Source organism: Raphanus sativus, unplaced genomic scaffold (assembly GCF_000801105.2).
Source record: "Raphanus sativus cultivar WK10039 unplaced genomic scaffold, ASM80110v3 Scaffold0179, whole genome shotgun sequence".
NCBI lineage: Eukaryota > Viridiplantae > Streptophyta > Magnoliopsida > Brassicales > Brassicaceae > Raphanus > Raphanus sativus.
In genome coordinates this window covers 1-19,279 of record NW_026615499.1, presented here as the reverse complement: position 1 = coordinate 19,279, position 19,279 = coordinate 1, and the positions used below count along the sequence as shown (strand labels likewise).

At 37.2% G+C, this 19,279-nt stretch overlaps 3 protein-coding genes, 1 long non-coding RNA gene and 1 pseudogene across 5 annotated transcripts; 3 read left to right on the top strand and 2 right to left on the bottom strand.

The window, feature by feature from the left end:
• The first annotated feature begins 1 nt into the window (after position 1).
• LOC108854169 (polyadenylate-binding protein RBP45C) lies at positions 2–3,091 on the top strand. Its single transcript, XM_018627678.2, has 7 exons — positions 2–378; positions 463–934; positions 1,907–1,962; positions 2,051–2,181; positions 2,284–2,380; positions 2,465–2,644; positions 2,743–3,091. Exons 1-7 carry the CDS (start codon positions 76–78, stop codon positions 2,743–2,745), a joined length of 1,242 nt encoding a protein of 413 aa, XP_018483180.1. The 5' UTR covers positions 2–75; the 3' UTR covers positions 2,746–3,091.
• Positions 3,092–5,584: 2,493 nt separating this feature from the next.
• Positions 5,585–8,731, top strand: LOC108849990 (polyadenylate-binding protein-interacting protein 4-like; annotated as a pseudogene).
• On the bottom strand, positions 8,067–8,470 carry LOC130501379 (uncharacterized). Its single transcript, XR_008939640.1, has 2 exons — positions 8,332–8,470; positions 8,067–8,223 (listed from the first exon to the last, which is right to left on the bottom strand). It is a non-coding gene; the product is annotated as an uncharacterized LOC130501379 (long non-coding RNA).
• A 185-nt stretch (positions 8,732–8,916) lies between the features above and the next one.
• On the top strand, positions 8,917–11,319 carry LOC108854173 (uncharacterized). 2 transcript variants are annotated; one of them, XM_018627681.2, is made up of 6 exons: positions 8,917–9,168; positions 9,315–9,448; positions 9,552–9,721; positions 10,099–10,176; positions 10,392–10,539; positions 10,610–11,319. In XM_018627681.2, exons 1-6 carry the CDS (start codon positions 9,051–9,053, stop codon positions 11,027–11,029), a joined length of 1,068 nt encoding a protein of 355 aa, XP_018483183.1. In that variant the 5' UTR covers positions 8,917–9,050; the 3' UTR covers positions 11,030–11,319. The 2 variants fall into 2 exon arrangements, with proteins under 2 accessions (XP_018483183.1, XP_018483184.1); XM_018627682.2 differs by having other exon boundaries at positions 9,099–9,237.
• A 126-nt stretch (positions 11,320–11,445) lies between these two features.
• Positions 11,446–16,446, bottom strand: LOC108849991 (aconitate hydratase 2, mitochondrial-like). The gene is made up of 19 exons (XM_018623583.2): positions 16,161–16,446; positions 15,546–15,650; positions 15,302–15,462; positions 15,118–15,210; positions 14,812–14,997; positions 14,538–14,699; positions 14,310–14,454; positions 14,079–14,221; positions 13,950–14,006; positions 13,712–13,867; positions 13,453–13,641; positions 13,304–13,371; positions 13,105–13,223; positions 12,872–12,993; positions 12,669–12,767; positions 12,097–12,576; positions 11,931–12,029; positions 11,617–11,859; positions 11,446–11,528 (listed from the first exon to the last, which is right to left on the bottom strand). The coding sequence occupies exons 1-19, from the start codon at positions 16,444–16,446 to the stop codon at positions 11,457–11,459; spliced, it is 2,985 nt and encodes a 994-aa protein (XP_018479085.1). The 3' UTR covers positions 11,446–11,456.
• Positions 16,447–19,279: the final 2,833 nt, after the last annotated feature.

The window sequence follows — 19,279 nt, the reverse complement described above, 5'->3', positions numbered from 1 at the left end:
TCACTCCCTCTTTTGCCCTTTGTCCGAAACTCCAACTTCGGCATCGTCTCTCTTGTTTTCTAGGTCTTCGCCGTCATGATGCAGCAACCACCTCCCGCCGCAAACGGTGCCGCCGCAGGATCAGGGCATATCCCTTCAGACCAGCAAGCTTACCACCACCACCAGCAGACGTGGATGATGCAGCAGCAACAACAGGGTCAGCCACCAGCAGGAGGATGGAATCCACAGTCGGCGCCGTCTCCAGCCGGTCAACATCACTACGGCGGCGGATCTCAGAATCCAGGATCAGCTGGAGAGATCAAATCCTTGTGGATCGGAGACCTTCAGCCATGGATGGACGAAGGCTACCTCATCAGCATCTTCTCCATCACCGGCGAGGTTAATCTTTAGAAATCATCAATTGTTTATAATAAAGTTTGATCCTTTTAATAAAGTTGTTAGCTTTGATTCGATTACTATTAGGTCCAACAAGCTAAAGTCATTCGCAATAAGCAGACCGGGTTAACCGAAGGGTACGGTTTCATCGAGTTTGTGAGCCACGCTGCGGCTGAGAGGATTCTGCAGACTTACAACGGTGCTCAGATGCCTAACTGTGAGCAGACCTTCAGGCTGAACTGGGCTCAGCTTGGTGCCGGGGAGAGGCGCCAGTCCGACGGGCCTGAGCACACTGTTTTCGTTGGAGACCTGGCGCCTGATGTTACCGACTACGTGCTTACCGAGACGTTCAAGTCTGTGTATTCCTCTGTGAAGGGCGCGAAAGTTGTGACCGATAGGGCCACTGGAAGGTCCAAGGGATACGGGTTTGTGAAGTTTGGGGATGAGAGTGAGCAGATGCGCGCCATGACTGAGATGAATGGTCAGTACTGCTCGTCCAGGCCTATGCGTATTGGTCCGGCTGCTAACAAGAAGCCTCTTACAATGCAACAACAACCAGGTATGTTTTGTTACTAAATAACAATGAGTATGTTGAGTGGTGGTTTGGTTTTACTTTGTCTTTAACTGTCTATGTTAGTTGATTGTATTTTCCTTGGTGGAGCTTGTTTCTGTGTTAGTTAAGACCTATACGTTTCCAAGTTTTAAATACAGTCCTTATCCTTCAGCTTCATGCCTATCAGCAACTTCAAAGAATTTAATATCGCAAAACATCCTAAACCTTATAAGATAAACTCATGTTGTCTTAAAGCAGGAGAACAAGGGGCCTGGAACTGACTTCAGCTGAAAATGATTCCACCTTATTGCGTGGCCTCATTTAGGTCAGTTGGTTATGTTTTCAGAAAAAGTTAATTACTATTAGCCTTTTTTTTTCCAGCAAATTATTTTTTTTCAGTTCCTTACTTATCAAAGCATAAGTCTTTTCTTTTATTTTTAAGCCCTACCTTTATGTTATTTCTTTTTCATATTACACAGTTTATTACATTCCGCTTCTTTTCTTCCAGTATCAGTGTTTTGTAATCTTCTTCATACCTATCAGTTCGTCTTCCTTCAGTTAGTGTTCTCTAAATTTATGCTATCAACTCCCTTTATTTTTTAACTTTTATTCGTTCGGCAAGTTGATTACTATGGTAACGAGTGTTAGATCATTCAAGGAATTTAGGTTACTTGTTATATCCTGGAGAGTACTGGTACCATTCTCTAATCTCTCAAAGTTGGATCCAACTTTTGCGCAGAACACTCTTAATGATGCGGTCTATCATTTATCTACTAACTTTAGATCTCTTTACCTTAATCTTCAAGATGTTACATATTGCCATTTAGTATATCTGCTGATATTTTTGGATCTTGATTTGGATATTCTTTGCGAATGTTGTAGTCTTGTAGATTGTGCCTGTTTATGTTAGTGTCTGTTTGCTTTAGAATATATAAGTATAAGTCAACTCCACTAAGCTCTCTTGTGTATTATTTGCAGGTGGATATCAGAACACTCAAGGAAATCCCGGAGAAGGTGATCCAACTAACACAACGGTGCGTACTTTGTTTGGGGTCTGCTCTATGTAGGGGTCTGTTGTTTAGGTGATATTTAAGGGTCTTCTTTTTGTTTTGGCTTTACCAGATTTTTGTTGGAGCTTTGGATGAAAGTGTGACAGAAGATGTTTTGAAGTCAGTTTTTGGTCAATTTGGTGAACTTGTTCATGTAAAAATACCTGCAGGAAAACGTTGCGGATTTGTTCAGTTTGCTAATAGGTAGTGGGTGACCGTTAAGACGAACTTGTTTTTTATTTTTATTTTTATCTTTATTCTGAGATTGTGTTTTTACATTTCTTTTCTCTGGCTGTCTGCTTTCAGGGGATGTGCAGAGCAAGCACTCAACTCGTTGAATGGAACACAGCTTGGCGGACAAAGCATTCGTCTTTCATGGGGTCGCACTCCTTCCAACAAGCAGGTTTGTATATCCGTTAAGACAATGCAACAAGTTTACTATGTTATGTACTCTTATATCATCTGATGACTTTGATTCATGTCACAGACTCAACCTGATCAATCTCAGTATGGTGGTGGTGGTGGATACTATGGGTATCCTCCTCAGGGATATGAAGCTTACGGATATGCGCCTCCTCCTCAGGACCCTAACGCCTACTATGGTGGCTACCCTGGTGCCGGCTATGGAAACTACCAGCAGCCTGGTGGCTACCAGCACCAACAGCAGGTAATCATTTGTTTTTTTTTGTACTTGAAAATCTTTGTGGTATTGCGAGCTTTTCACTGATTCTTGTTCTTCCATCTGTTTGTTCTTCCTAATTGCAGTGAAGCATGATGTGTGTGTGTCGTGATCGGAGCTGAAGTTCCAGAAAGCTGTCTGTGATGATGAACCACCGTTTGGAAAATGGTGTATTGAGTTATTGAAGTGGATGTGTATTAGCTCTTGTCTCAGATTCTCTCTACAACTCTTGTTTTGTTTTTCTCTGGCGTGACAGTTGTTGAGTGTCCTCCTTGAAGGAGTAATTAGAGGTGTTAACTGAAATGTTTCCCGTTTGACCATTATGTTTCTGTTTTATTGTTTCTATACTGTTTTCTTGCGACAATGGCCGGCCAGTCCTGTTTTAATAATTTTCGACAAAAGTCATAGTGTGTTCACTAGGCTTTCTTTATCACATTACCAACCTTTAGTTCAAAATTTTGGTTATGCAACGCGCCAAGTCTATATGTATTCAAATCATCTGGTTCTAATGATAACTTATGGTGAAGAAATGCAAGATATATATATTGGGTAACTAGTAGTGGGTGGTCAATCCAGTAAAATCTAACCAATTAAAACTGAATCAAACCATAATAGAAAACAATTAAAACTGAATCAAACCAAAATAGTAAATGTGGTTTGTACAAACCAAAATAGAAAATGTGCTTTGTACAGTAGTATCCATTAATAAAAAAACAATAATATATGAATATAATTTGATATATATAAATCGAAGAAACCGATCAACTAAAGCTATTAGTATATTCATATATAATATTTTATAATAATATTAATACTATTTACATAATTTATTTTATTAATATGATATTTATAATCAAAATATTTATTTAATAATTTTATTTTGTTTTAAAATAAGATGGTTATTCGGTTTTCATTTTCATCAAACTAAATAAAACATTTTTTATTGATAACTCCTTGTGCCAAAATATAATTATATTACTAATATTATGTTTTTACTCTTATTTTAATATTTAAATAAAACACTATATTTAAAATTTAGACTAAGGAATATATATTTATTTTTAATAAATCTGATTTCTATTCGTATAATCTAAAATTTGTTAGCAAAAATAATTATCATTATGGTTTTTTGAGTATAAAATCGAATAAGTCAAATCCAATGGTATATAAATCGAACCAAACCAAATTAGATATGATTCCAATATGGTAGTTAATTTTTATAAACCGAAAAATCGAAAACCAAAAAAAAAAATGAACTAGAACCATACCGAAATCCGGATTAAACATGCCTAATAGTGTCGAACATAGTGATGGTCGTTGTAAGAACATAGTGTCATATTAGTTATGCATTACTGAATTTACTGTTTTTATCTATTCAATGCTTATAAAAGGATTATAAAATGCTAATGGTTTCAAACACATTGTTTTCATTCCTGCTAAAGCAAAAACAATGTTTGAAAGAGGAGGAGGATGTATGATTAAGCTTTCAACCATTCTTGCTAACTAATTGTTTTATTTTTATGTTTTTTCTAACTTTTATATTTTTGTAGATTATGTATACCGTCTGTTTCATTATGGGAAAAGCATATGGAGTTTTTCACCATCCAGCCTCAAAAACAACAGCTTGGTACTTACAGCGACGGTCCAACAGTTGTAGAGGCCCTACCTAAATTGTAAGAAATGTGTTTTCTTTCTATTATATAATTTTTTTTTGCTAATCAATGGATTTAGGGTTTAGGCCTATTCTAGTCGTTTTACCTATATTATAGAAAATGAGTTTAGTTTTGTGTTACTCTTTTGTTATGATAATCATTTTTTAGAGACATAAAGTAACTTTTTATTTTTCTTGATAGATAGAGGCGAAGTCTACTATTATAAATTTATAACAGTGAGCAAATGCATTTTTAGTGAGATAATTGAGTTGATTAAAATTAAGTTACAGATTTTGTATCTTTGACTTTAGATTTTATTGATGTAAAATTATTTAAAAGATTTAAAAGCACTAAACATAAAGCCGTAGAATAATTAATTATAGAGTCAATATATTTCTTTTTTCTATAAAGATTTTGGACTGTATCTTTAAATTTTTTGATAAATTTTGATTGCTTTGATTTTATTGTTGTATAGAGAATTGTACCTGTGGATACCATCCATAATTATCACCAATCACCTTCAATGTTATTTTAGTTGGAAATCGCTATTTTGTGTGAAAGTGAAACATTAGTTTTGGTAAAGGATCGTCATATTCATATGATTTAATAATGAAAAAATGTTATTACTACATGTAGCAACATTTTGGTCTTTTGATTTTTTGATGTATAAATTACTTTCAACCTTTTAGTAATTCAAAATTTACAAAATAAACTAGTTACTATCTCTACTGCTGAGACTTTTTTTAAAAGATATATGTGCTAGGTTTAAGTTTCAGCAGCTGCGGAGAGGTGATTTAGCAACAGACACTTGTTTATAGCCTACAAAGAATATTGAATCTAAAACATCCAAATAGTACTGAATCATGATATAATTAGTAAAAAGAAAGTTGAAAATATTCTAAAATAATATTTATTAGAGAATATATATATATATATATATATATATATATATATATAAATTTAAAGTTTAGTGATTATGATTTTAGGATGAACATTTAGTGGGTGGAGATGAGATCGCAGTTTATAAATTAGTGTAACTTATCATTAGATGATAATTTTGAATAACTTTTTAAAATATGCTATTTAGGAGATATACCGTTAAATATTAGATTTAGAGTAAACAACATTGAGTATACACATCACATATGATGGAAAGAGAAACAACATTTGAGTATAAACAAAGTGGGCCGGGTATGTTTTACAAAATAACGGCCCATATAAAAGAAAGAGTCGCTGTACTGGTTCCATCGTATCTCTAGATCTCTTCTTCCTTTTTCTGGTACGATGAATGTGTATATAAACTAGCTTCGAATAGCCCGTGTGAGATAGATTAGAAACTTCTGGAGATTTCAGAGACTTTGAATTGCACTTGAAGGTCAACAGGATGGGATACGCAAGGAAACTGGAAGACGACGACGACGACGACTCTTCATCGTCACGACCACTAAACGAAACGCTGTTGATAGCGACTATGTGCATCATCGGATTGCAGGTTCATGTTCACGTCAAGGACGGCTCGGTGTTTTCCGGTGTCTTCTACACTGCTTCCTTCGAGAACGGCTTTGGTTCGTTGATTTGAATTTTTTTCTTCTGAATTTGATATTGTGTGTGTATGTGTTGCTGTAATGCTCGTAGTTTAAAGATCTGAATTGGGATCTATGGTATCAGAATCGAAGATTTATGTTTGTATTTTTAATGAGGTTAGACAGTTTAATCAAGGGAGGTAATGGAATTAAAGTTGTCTTAATCAAGGGAAAGCTACTTTTCTGTTATGGTTTTGTTTTTTTATGTTTTTGTCTATTTCCTGATTTGGGATGTATTTTTTTTTTTTTGTTCTGTTTAGGCATTGTTTTGAAGAATGCGAAATGACTAAGAAGGGAGAGTAAAGCGAATGTAGCAAGCGGAAGTGTGGTGGAGACACTTGTTATCATGTCTCCCAACATTGTTCAAGTAGTTGCCGAGGTGTGTCTTTTTTTTTGTTTAGTTACTTTTTCCCTTAAAGCTTTCGTTTTGTGACAGTCTTTGTGATGATATGCTTTGATTAGGGAGTCTCGCTTCCATCAAATGTAACTGGGAGTAACGAGTGTGAGGTTGTTGGATCAGCCGTGGAGACTTTACCTTCTAAGCCTCGTTTCTCTGCTGCGAACAAATCTAAGAAAAATGGCACTGAAGGAAGGGGCAATCATCATAGGAGGTAAGCTGTCTACTTGCTTTAAAGTTCATGTCGAAACAGAACTATATCGATCTTATGAGTTATCTAAAAATTTGCTTAGATAATTTTCTTTTTTTTTTCTCTGATTCTTGTATGCTTTTGTTGACAGACAGCCAGGAGCCAAGGTTTTGAAGCGTAATGAACACATTCCTGACCTTCATCAGGAAGATATCCAAATCTCAAGTTTTAGCTGTAAGTTCATTTCCTGTGTTAACTGTTTTAATCCTTGTTATTTGGTGTACTTGTTTCACCTTCTTTTGGGACACTGAAAATGTTTTCTGACGTACTTATCCTCAACTTTCAAATTCATGTGAACATGCAGTGGATAACAACATGTCCGAACGAGTTAAGCCAATAGAAGAAGATAAGTTGATGCCGAAACCTATCAGTAATGGTTTTCACGATGCTGCTGAAAGGCTCTCTTCCACTGACAATTCATCCTCACCAAGTACAACTGTTGATGAAACCTCAGAGTTGTGTCAGGGTTTAGAGGCATCTCCTAACGAATCAGTACCACCTATCCAGGCCGTAAAAAAGGCTAAGGTATGCTGTCAAATTGGTCAGTGTTTAATTTACTTATCTGTTACTCAATTACCAAGTTTCTACTTTTAGAATTTTTTACCACAGACTACTTTACATTTCAGGAGTTCAAGTTGAATCCAGAGGCAAAGAATTTTTGTCCATCTTATACAAAACGTCTTTCATCACCGTCTCCTGCTGCTATACCTGATATTGGAAATACTGCTTATATGCCATTGCCAAGCAACACTCCTATGCTACCTGTTCCTCAACCTGTTTACCCAGAAGTTGGAAACAATCCTTATATGCCCCATACAGTTCCACCTTCCAAGTTCGTGCCATATGCTAATTTGACTCCTGGAAATACCGTCGGTGGATTTAACTATCCTCAACACGTAAGTATTATCTTTCCTCGGACATATTATGTCAAAGGGGGCCTTATGAGCTAGCAGTTGAGAGTTGTTTCAGCACTAAGCGCTTGTATCCTTAAGAAATGTCGGTTTAATAGAATATTAGATTAGAGATGTCTTTGGGTTGACATGACTTAGTTTAGTAAATGTCTTTTGCGATAAATGATATATCATACTTCCATTTGCATCCCACTTTTGTGCAGATGATTGGACCTACTGTTAATAGGGCACAGCCGCAGAGATTCAACTCTCCGTACCAATCTGTTCAAGCATCACCAATGTTTGTAAATCCAAATCCTCAGGTTGTATTTCATGGGCAACCCTGAAAACTTTTGTTAAAAATGTTTATTATAGTGAACTGCAATGTAGTGAACTTTACATGGTGTATATGTTTCTCAAGACTTGTACTATACTTCAGGTAATGGTTGCGAGATCAGGGCAGCTTGTGTATGTCCAACCAGTTTCTCAGGTTAGAACTTGGTGCATATAACTTCTGAATTAGTTGTTTGTATCTCGAGATATAAGCTGTTTGGTGAACATATAATGGTGTTTAGAATCAATCTGTGACTTGCATGTTAGTCAAATGTATGTCATGTATTTCAGAGTGAGAGAGGAAATAAAATTATGTAGTCGCTTGCCTAATCTCTTCATATTCATATCTGATAGTCATAACCGTTTTCTTCTTTTTGTTCTTCTAGAATCTGGTTCAAGCAACACCGCCTCTTCCACCTATGCTCTCTTGTCCTCTAGCACCCGCTACAACATGTCCAATACCTGAAGCATCAAGGTAAAAATACTAAGTCTCTCTTAATAGACACACTGAAGAACAAACTTTGTTTTTTGGACCAAACCCAAAAAGTGTTGGTCCTAACTAGAAAAAACCATTTTATGATGCCAGGTGTTGGTCAGGCCGCGCAGCTATGCGTTCCCCAACAGTTCACAACGGGTGGAGTGCAACCTTACGGCGTTCCCGCCCAGTTCCCGGCTATGCAGCCACCTCCTCCTTTCCTGACGAATCAGCCAATGCACATTGCAGTTCCTAATGGCTTCTACGGCACAAAGTTTCCATAAATAGAGTCTCCTTGTTCTTGGTTATATACACCTTTATTCTTTGCCTCTCCAAACCTAATAAGGGCTTCATGGTTTATTGTTCGGTTTGGCTATTACCGGTTATTGATTTATTGGTTTATTTGGATTGGGCAAACAAACTGTTGTAGAATGTGAAAACATTATATACATGATTCTTTGATTGACATAGAAAAAACTTTATGGGCGTTTCATATATGGTGGAGCAGAAAGCACGGTTGAAACGCTAACGTATACGCGAAAAAAACAAACGGACCGACTAATTATTGAACCGAAATGAACTGAACCAGATGGTAACAGAAGTCCGTGTCAGTTGTCACCAAAATTATAAAGTTAAATGGCCCATGTCTGAATTGAATTCCGACAATGTTTAGGCCCGACAAACAACGTTATGCCGGTTTTTATTTAATCGTTTTTTTTTTGGTTTCGGTTTGACTCCGACCGGAGATTTCCTTTAGTCCGCCGTCCAATAATCGAAAACTCCCGGCGACCAGAAATTTTATCGGTGAGTTGTGATGGAAACTCGCAATTCAGAAGAAGGAAAGCTGCCGACTTGGCTCAAAAATCTGGACTTGAATAAGAATCACGAACCAAAGAATAAGATTCCTGTTCCAGCTTATCTATCTTCCTCACGTAAGCCCCCATCGTTCTGATTTTCCGACGTTCTAATTATGCGATTCTCTATGGTTAATTCGTTCCTTGGTAGCTCTCTCTTTTGCTTGTGAAAATTTCAAAGCTTTATGGACACAGTCACACAGCTGACATGTTTTCGATCATAGGGATGATGTCTGGGTTGAAACGAGGAGGACCTCCGTCTCTTGTCAGCTTGTGTCTTGGTGTTGTTGGGCGGCATTTAGAAGAAATCGTTCCTTGTTTATCTGATATCTCTGACTTCTTTCCTGCTGACATCAAGGTTTGCTTTTAGTTCTTTTGTGTGTTTCTCTTGCTCTCATCTGTATTATTGGGCAATGATGCTCTTAGAGAGTCTTTTACTACGTATCATTCATGTGAAACAGATGTCGATTGCTGCTATTGCTAAAAGAAGAAAGCTACTAGATGATAATTTGATCATCTCTTTGGCTGACACTTCCTGGGAGATTCTGGACATTAGCGGTTCTGATGTTTCGGATTCTGGCTTAGCTAAAGTGTCGGAGATGTGCAAATCTCTCCGAGCTGTCGACATTAGGTATTCATTATTGCTTAAAGTATTTAAGTTGAAAATCTATGACTATGAGTCCAGATGCCTCATTGTTATGGGTTACTTTTAGTTGCCAGTACGGATGACTTAACTGTGTCGCATGAATGCTTTCTCTACGTGTTTCATAAGCTTAGCTGTTAGCTTACTACTCGTCTAGCTACGTCCGTTAAAGATGGGAAGCACACAATCTACCAAAACATATGTCTGATTCTGTTCGGTTGGAATAGTGGATTTGTTTTGTTAGTTAGTTCTAGTCTTGTCTCTTGCGGGTTCTTGAGCTAGGAGCTTTCTGTTCATTGGATAAGTGTGTTTTTCTTTTTGTTCACCTCATGTAGTTATATAGTTGCATTGTTTTGTAATGTCAGCCGGTGCAACAAAATCACATCCATGGGAGTCTCGGAGCTTGTACAGAACTGCCGATCAGTGGAAACTCTAAGATGCGGGTAAACTTACTTTTTGCTCCAGATAAGTGCAGTTCAGTAAACTGGCTTTGATTTTTCAGTGGTAGCTTGTCTTGTTTTCTCATGAATCTTAAGTGATTTTTTGATGGGTAAAAGTGAGATAGAACTGAACCCATAATGTGTGGGTTTGACTTAGGAGGCTAACAAACTTTATAAAAAAAAAACAGGCAATGAGAGAAACAATTAAAATATTGCAGAGGATGCCCAAGCAGTGAGTCCACTGCACGCAGATCTTTGAGTTTGTTTAAGCCAGACTTGAGTAATGCTGAAGAAGAAGACACATGGGAAGAGCTAGACGTTACAGAGATTGGTCATGGCGGTCAGTCATTGCGTTGGCTTGTTTGGGTACGCATTGTCCCTTTATTTGTTTGCAATGGTTTCACACTGTTTTAGATCTAATTTGCTTCCTCTGCAGCCACGAATTGATAATGATTCATTGGAGATGCTATCCATGGAATGTCCAAGAATAGTAGTAAACCCTAAGCCCTCGTTTCTCACTTACAGTCTACACGAAGTCCCTCGAGAAGCATTACCAGATGTTGCATTGGACGAGCCGTTTGTGAAAGACATCGATCCCAAGACTTGGTTTGTTAGAGGAGCTGTGAAGAGTCCCACAACATCCTACTCATTATCAGTGACCTCCGACGGTGAGCTGTCGATAGCAGAGAAGTTCAGACTAGCGTTTGCAGAGAGAGATGCACGGTTGGCCCCTAAACGAGCTAAGAATGCAAGGCAACAGCAGCGTCGTGCTGAGAGGGATTGGATGATGTCTAGTGACGAAGCCAAAGCGATGGCATTTGCATCAAAGGCCACCAGGTCTTTGCGCAAGAAGTAGTTTTACTGATAGAATGAGGAGGATTCACTTCATTTAACCCGCAGCAAAGAAAACACGAGAAGGAAGATCAGTGTATCTTCTAACTATATAAGCATGGTTCATGCCAATTCTGTACTTTATTATGTTGTATCATTCAGAGAGGTTTTTGGGAAAAGCAAACCGAATGAAGAAGAAGAGTGACTGTGCTTATAGAAGAGAAAAACTGTTGGCTATGTTCCTTAACTGTTATCAAATCTTTTAAAGTGGTACAAAACGAGTTGATATATATATATAGAATGAACTGCCTCTCTTATTAGTCTCTTTGCATTTTCTGTTAACAACTCTTGCTGAGAAAGGTTCAGTGTAACCTTAGAACAAAGATGCTCACAAAAGTTGCTTGGTGAACTATGGAAACTTGTAGAAGGACAAAGAAGACAAAAAGCTTTGATCACTTGGTGCTGCTCAAACTCCGGATGACGTAGGGAAGAATACCGCCATGGTCATAGTATGCCAGCTCCACCTGCACATAATCCAAGAAAACCACAAAGTCTCAGACGAATTGAAATCTTGATTACAGATCAAACTTTTTTAACTAGTCTGCTATTTACCTCTGTATCAAACCGGAGAGTGCAAACAAAGGATTTGCCAGCGTCAGTGGTTACAGTGACGTCTTGGCCAGGTCTAATATCACTGACTCTGGTAGGAAGGTGGACTGTATAGCGTTCATGACCAGTCAGTCCAAGGGTTTCTGCGTCCTCCCCGGCTTTGAAACACAGAGGGATGATCCCCATTCCAGCCAAGTTGCTGCGGTGGATTCTCTCAAAGCTTATGGCGATCACAGCTTTCACTCCCTAAAGTTGTGGTTAGTTACCTCAGTTATAATCAAAATCTGATGACCAATTGTAAACAAGGTTCAACTTACCAAAAGCAAGGGACCCTTTGCAGCCCAATCTCTAGAGCTACCACTTCCATATTCAGCACCAGCTAGGATAATAGTATCCTCTCCAGCGCTCTTGTATCTCTGAAAGTTCATATGATTTTGAGTAAAACAGTTAAAACTTGGAAAGTATTTACGTTTCTATACTTACACTTGCTGCATCAAAAACGGTAAGTTTCTCTCCACTAGGAATGTGAACAGTCTTGGGACCAACTTCTCCTCCCACGAGCTTGTTAACGATACGGATGTTGGCAAACGCGCCACGAGCCATCACCTCATCGTTTCCTCTGCGACTTCCATACGAGTTGAAGTCCTCTTGACTAACACCGTGTTCCATCAGGAACTTTGCAGCAGGACTATCCTTTTGAATGTTCCCGGCTGGAGAGATGTGGTCCGTTGTTATGCTGTCTCCGAAGTTCAGCAAGCAGTAAGCACCTTTCACTTCACGAGGACCAGGTGGAGTAGCGGTCATATTCTTGAAATAGGGGGGCTCATGGATATAGGTGGAGTTGGGATCCCAAGAATATAATGTCGAACTTGGTGCAGAGAGTTGATTCCACAGAGGATTCCCCTCTGTTATTGTCTTGTATGTGCTCTTGAACATGTCTGGTAAGACGCTTCTTTGAACAACCTAATGAAGAAAAGTACCAGGAAAGTTAACAAGGAACGTTAGAAAGGGTCAGAGACATAACTGTGAAGGTTAGGATATGGTCAATGTAGCACCTGAGCAATTTCCTCATTGCTTGGCCATATGTCTCTCAAGTACACACTTTTGCCATCTCTTCCGGTTCCTATCGGTTCTTTCTCAAAGTCAATATCAACCTATATATAAAGGAGGCAGATAACATTCAGTAAACACATAGACACAAACATCTACATTTAGTACAACAAAGATCTCAGAGGTCAGCAAGATGTAAAGTACTAACCGTTCCAGCAAGTGCATAAGCAACAACTAGTGGAGGTGAAGCAAGATAGTTTGCTCTTGTTAGTGGATGAACACGGCCTTCAAAGTTTCTGTTCCCGGAAAGCACAGAAGCCACCACAACATCTGTGACAAGAAGGAGAGAAAGCAAAAGTGAAAAGTTGAGAGCTAACTCTTTATACAGCATGCTTCTTGCCAATTTCAAAGAAAGTTTCATACACAAAACAATATCATTACCATTATTTTTAATAGCAGATTCAACTGATTTTTCAAGGTTGCCAGAGCTTCCTATGCATGTTGTGCAACCATAGCCAACAATTTGGAACCCTTGCTTGTCTAAGTACTCTTGAAGCCCACTGCAGAGAAGGTAAAAAAGGTTGAGTAAGACTGTTAAATGAAGTCTCCATATGAGGAAATATGTTTGGTTCCAACAGACCTTCTGTCCAAATATTTGGTGACAACACCAGAACCTGGAGCAAGACTTGTCTTAACCCATGGCTTTACCTGAATTAAAACGTCAGTTTAGGATTCATACACCATGTGATCTCAGGGCTAAACTACAGGGAGGGAAAGATGGAAACTCACCTTTAGACCAAGATCATAAGCTTTTTTAGCAACAAGTGCAGCACCGATCATGACATTAGGATTTGACGTGTTGGTGCAGCTCGTAATTGCCGCAATGACAAGACTGCCATGTTTGAGCTCAGCAGGTGTTTTTTCTTCAAACAAGAAGTTAACAGTATCCTTTTGGTTCTCCTTTGGTATTGCAAAACCCTTCAAAAAAGAAACAATGTCTTAAAGCGTATCCAAGGTAACATGGTCAACTTGACAAGTTGTATCTCACCTTGAATCCAACAGGATTGTCAAGGCATGCATGCCAGTCAGCCTTCATATCTTTCAGAAGCACTCGGTCGTGAGGCCTTTTAGGGCCAGAGATACACGGTTCAATCTCCCCCAGATCCAACTGGAGATAAGATGTATATGCTCTTTCTTGCTGGGGCTGCGAAAGACAAACCATTTTGATTTGAGAATCATGTCCTTATAAAAATCCTACCGTGAACTGATCCAAGAATGTTCCATACCTCATTGTAGTCCACAAACATCTTGTTTGCACGCAAATAAGATTCTATCATTGCCACCTGTATAACAACAACTTTCTGATCAAGTGAGCCTCACAAATCATATAAAGAAACATACTCAAGCACACTCACAGTTTCATCGCTTCTTCCTGTCAACTTGAGGTACTCCAAGGTAACATGGTCCACTGGGAAGAAACCCATAGTTGCTCCATACTCGGGAGACATGTTTGCAATCGTGGCTCTGTCAGCCAGTGGCAGTTCTCTCATCCCCTCACCTTCATATCAAGACAAAGATTAGCCTAAGTATCCACAACTGAAAGTCAAGTCATACATAATCAGACATCAATGAAGGATGAATCTCACCATAAAATTCAACAAACTTGCTGACAACGCCATGCTTCCTTAATATTTGAGTCACCGTGAGGACCAAGTCAGTGGCAGTCACCCCTTCCCGCAACTTTCCCTCCAACTTAAATCCAACAACACCAGGTAGTACCATGCTCATGGGCTAATATATTACATTTTGATGTACCAAATCAGCTAGAACAACAAACTATGAATGTGCAGGGTGCAGAGAAAATGGATTCTGACCTGACCAAGCATTGCTGCCTCTGCCTCGATTCCTCCAACACCCCAACCAGCGACTCCTAGTCCATCAATCATGGTGGTGTGGGAATCAGTACCAACAACGCTATCAGGGTAGAGCAATCCATCAGAGTTGAAAACAACACGTCCTAGGTATTCCAAGTTGACCTGCATAACGTATCATCACCACAAAGATAGTAGTTAAACCAGCTAGCACTATAGTGACTCACACTTATGATATACGTTCCTTGTTTAGAAATAATAAGTAAGCATCTTGTACCTGATGAACAATCCCAGATCCAGGAGGAACCACAAGCATGTTGTGGAAGGCTGATGAACCCCACTTAAGGAACGCAAATCTCTCTTTGTTCCTCTTGAATTCAAGCTCCTCATTTATCACCCTGGCCTTCTCTGTGCCCGCTGCATCAACTTGGAGTGAGTGATCAACGACAAGATCAACAGGAATCTGTGAACAGAAAATTATGAGACCTATTAGAAAAATGAGCAAACTGTTCTAGCTCATATTAACACAAGGGCTACAGCAAGATTCAACACATCTGAAAGCGTGATAAGAGAGTTAACTAACCGAGGGATTAATCTTGTTAGGATCACCACCAAGAATCTTCATTGCGTCCCTCATAGAAGCAAGATCAAGTAGAGCTGGCACTCCAGTAAAGTCCTAGGAAAGAAAAGCAAAAGACACTGTTAATTAGGTTAATCAAAAACAAACGGTAGCATATATAGAAAAGTGAAATGTTAAAGATAAACACCTGTAAAATAACACGGGCTGGCTTGAAGGCAATTTCAACTTGCTTAGTAGATGTATTTTCCCAGTCAATGATCTTGTCGACGTCATCATTTGTGACTTGATAGTTGTCACAGTTACGAATGGCTGCCTCCAACAGTATCCTTATACAGTAAGGCAGTCTACCTGCAATATTTTCAAAAAAAAAAATTGTTACAAGGGAACAGACAGAGAGGGTGTTGCAGCAAGCAGTTGTGGAGGAAGCATACCAATTCTTGGATCGTTTAAAGCTGTTAACGAGTAGTACTTTCCATATTCTCCACCACCAGGCTTGGGAAGACTTATTAAAATATCCTTGTATGCATGCTCAGAAGCTGTGTGTTTTCAAATCATCAAAACTATTAGAAATTTATAACCATAGATAAAATGAGTCACTGATACCACATGAGTTTTACTGGTCCATGATCTAAATAAAACCCCTTTTAGAAAATGCAAAACTAAATCTAGTAGACTAGATCATATTAATAACCATTCTTGCAATACAAGTTAAAGATAGTAAACCATATCCAATATATTTATCAAATTGTTACTTCTAAAATAGAAAAGTTTTATAATATATAGATAGATTTTGCTCTAATGTATTTCTTTAAAATAAGGATTTTCAAATATAAAATAAAATATATTTCTCTATAAATACAAATAGGCTGAAGTGATTTTGCTTTTAAATGCTATTATAAATACAAAAATAGAGGTAGGTTGGAGATCTTATTAGTAGACACAGTTTCTTGTGATACACGTTTAACATCTTAGCAGATATGGTTTCTTGTGATACAAGTTAGGTTAAACAACCATTCTAAAAAAGGAAGGAAAGCTAACAGACTTACCCATGGTAGCATATTTTTGCTCCAATCTCTCCATCAAAGGAGTGGAGACCCTAGCTTGAGCACGAAGACTAGCTGGCGATCGCCAGCTCCCACCATGGCTCCACCGCGTAGAGGCGGAGCACACACGAAACGAGCGGAGAGCCGACGAGAAGCTCCTACATGGGTTCCTCTGATTAAGAACGGACGTTTCTGGTGGCGAAGCGGAAGCTGTAGGAGTAGAGCTGATCCTCGAGAGTGAAGAAGAAGAAGAAGAATGCTTTGTTAGAGAAGTGGCGCGTCGATACATGGCGGAGAATTAAAACAGTTGAAGAGGAAGAAGGATGAATGAAACCATAGAAAACGCGACGTTTTATAGGAAGTGGATGATCGTGACAGGAACGAAGAACGGTGCGAGTGAGATTTCGTCAAGCTTAACAGAACCTCAAAGAGACGCTAAATAACCGTTGGATTGACTCGAGGCGGGAGAACTAACGGTCATGATTCTTTCTTTACCACTTACTAACAAAATGAGATATATACATAAATATTATTTATTTATTTTTTGTCAAGAAAATGAGATATATATTATTGCAATTTGTTTTTAAGATATGCAAAAAAGTTACTTGTTCTTCCAAATTATAGAAAGAGTTATTATTAAAAAAAACTTATAGTTAAAGACTAACATTCGAATATTGACATTTCGTCGAAGTATGGGAGAATATTTCTTTTTCATTTAAAAAAAAACTATAACTGGTGTAGAATATTTCTACACTCGTTTTACCACGTTTTGATTGGCTCGTATCTGCCAGAAGGTAAGTTCCGGTGTGTTTTCTTCTATATCATTTTCATATCCTATGACATGAAATTAAACACCAGTTAATTCATTTGCCAAGGAAAAATGGAAAATAAATTATTTAATTTTAAATCCTAACAAATAAAAGTCATCGAGGAAAATGTGAATGATATATGGGCTTACTCTTCCTAAGCTATTAAAACCAAAGTCAAATTAAATCTTAAGCACAATGCCAAGAGACAACCCCTTGAAGAAAACAAATATCATAAGGAGATGGTAAATGAATTAGGACAAAAAAAAAAGGAGATGGTTTCTCATTGTGACTCTTCTGATTAAGTCTTCAATAACGACGTCACAGCCTGAAAGGCCACAACTTTAGGGTCCTCAAAAGCTCTCTGAATCATCTATAACTGTAAGACCCAAACCAACCGGTTTATATGTAGACTACAACAAACAGTTTACTGGACAAAAAAATTATGTTGGCTGCGTGAACATGAGATGTGTTTAGGACGGTGGCTGCCATGTTCCGGCCTAAATACTGATCCAGATCTTGATGGCTGCTCTGTTTTCATGCAATAACATCATAGCTTTTTTCTTACTCATCAGTGCCAACTCTTAGACGAATCATATGAAAGCTTGTTGATATTTATTTTGGACCGCAAAATATATTGTTGATTAGGGACCAGAATATACAAAACCGTCGATCTCACAAATTATGGCTTAAATTGCTTAGGTCAGCTTAGATAAAACCAAAACCTGAAATTTGTTTTTTTTTTGTTTAAAAAAGAGAATCAAAGTTCGATGAATGACGGCTACTCAAAAGGGCCCATGTAATTGACATCCACTTACAAAACTTCCTCAGAAAGTTCTTATTACTGTAGAATGGAGGCTAAAAATATACCATAATACCTGATTCGAGTTTAGAATATCTTCAGACTACTGCGAAAAAAATTGATCGTTTGTTACAACAATCATATTAATTAATTAGATTGAATTTCAAACTAAATTAATTGATTAAATAGTGATAAATATATTCTTAAAAAGATTGAATTCATGACTGATGTAAATACACAGTAAATTCCAAAAGATTACCGTTAAACTTTACCGAGAAATAAATGATATTCAATCAATGTTTTCTAAGATTTAGATGTTTTTAGCTACATTTAATCAGATTTACCATTAGTTATAATTATCATGTAGATTTATAAATGTGTGGGTTCAATAAAAATCCATCCAAGAACATGTCCAACTATGACACCACGAAACAACATGCATTCTGGTATCATTTATCAACACAAACGCTGATCACTTGTAGTTTTGTCCTAGAATTTGTCAAGAAAAAGAATAGTAGTATAATAATATTTTACCAGGTCAGCCGTCTAAATTGAAACATTGCCACAAGTTAAAAGCTCCAAAATTTTATCTTAAAGGGGATAAATATCTTAAAGGGGATGTCCAACTATGGACACCACGAAAGATGCATTCTGGTATCATTTATCAACAACACAAACGCTGATCACTTGTAGTTTTGTTCTAGATTTTGTCAAGAAGAAGAATAGTAGTATAATCAGGACCGTCTCGAACTATTTATGAACCCTGTTCAAAAAGTATTAATGGTATATTTAACGATGTAATAGAATAGTTTTAAAAGTTTATAGTTTTATTTATATATATTTGACATCTTTTTTATTGAAATTATCAGCTCCAAATTTAGTATTATGTCTAAAAATTGAAAGTTTTATATTATAACTTATATATTTATCTCAAAAATCCTTAATGTTTTTTTAATTTTTTAATTTGGACCTTGTTCGACCGTTCCACTTGCACGTGCTGTTAGACGGCCCTGAGTATAATAATATTTTACCAGGTCAGCCGTCTGAATTGAAACATTGCCAAAAGTTAAAGGCTCCAAAATCTATATTATTAAAAGAGAAGTACACTTATAAAATGCCTCTGAGTTTTCAGTGTTATTTACAATAGTATGCCCCTGAACATTTAATTAATCTTTCTATATTAATGTTTGTCTTTTTCAGTTATTTAATGTGTGTTTCCTAAATATTTTTTTGTCTTTTTCTGTTTAATTAATGTATTTCCAAAATCGAATTCTATTTAATGTGTATTACCTTTTATGATTTTTTGTCTTTTCTGTTTAATTAATATATTCTCAAAATCGAATTCGAAATAAAAAAAATTTGGCAACAATAATTAATAAACCTAACTTATATTATTCATTATTTTTTCCTATTTTTTATATATATGTGTGTGTGTTTGCAAATAATTAATAAATATAGCTTTGAATGTTTAATGAACAATATTATTTATAAATATGTAATTATATTTTTATTAT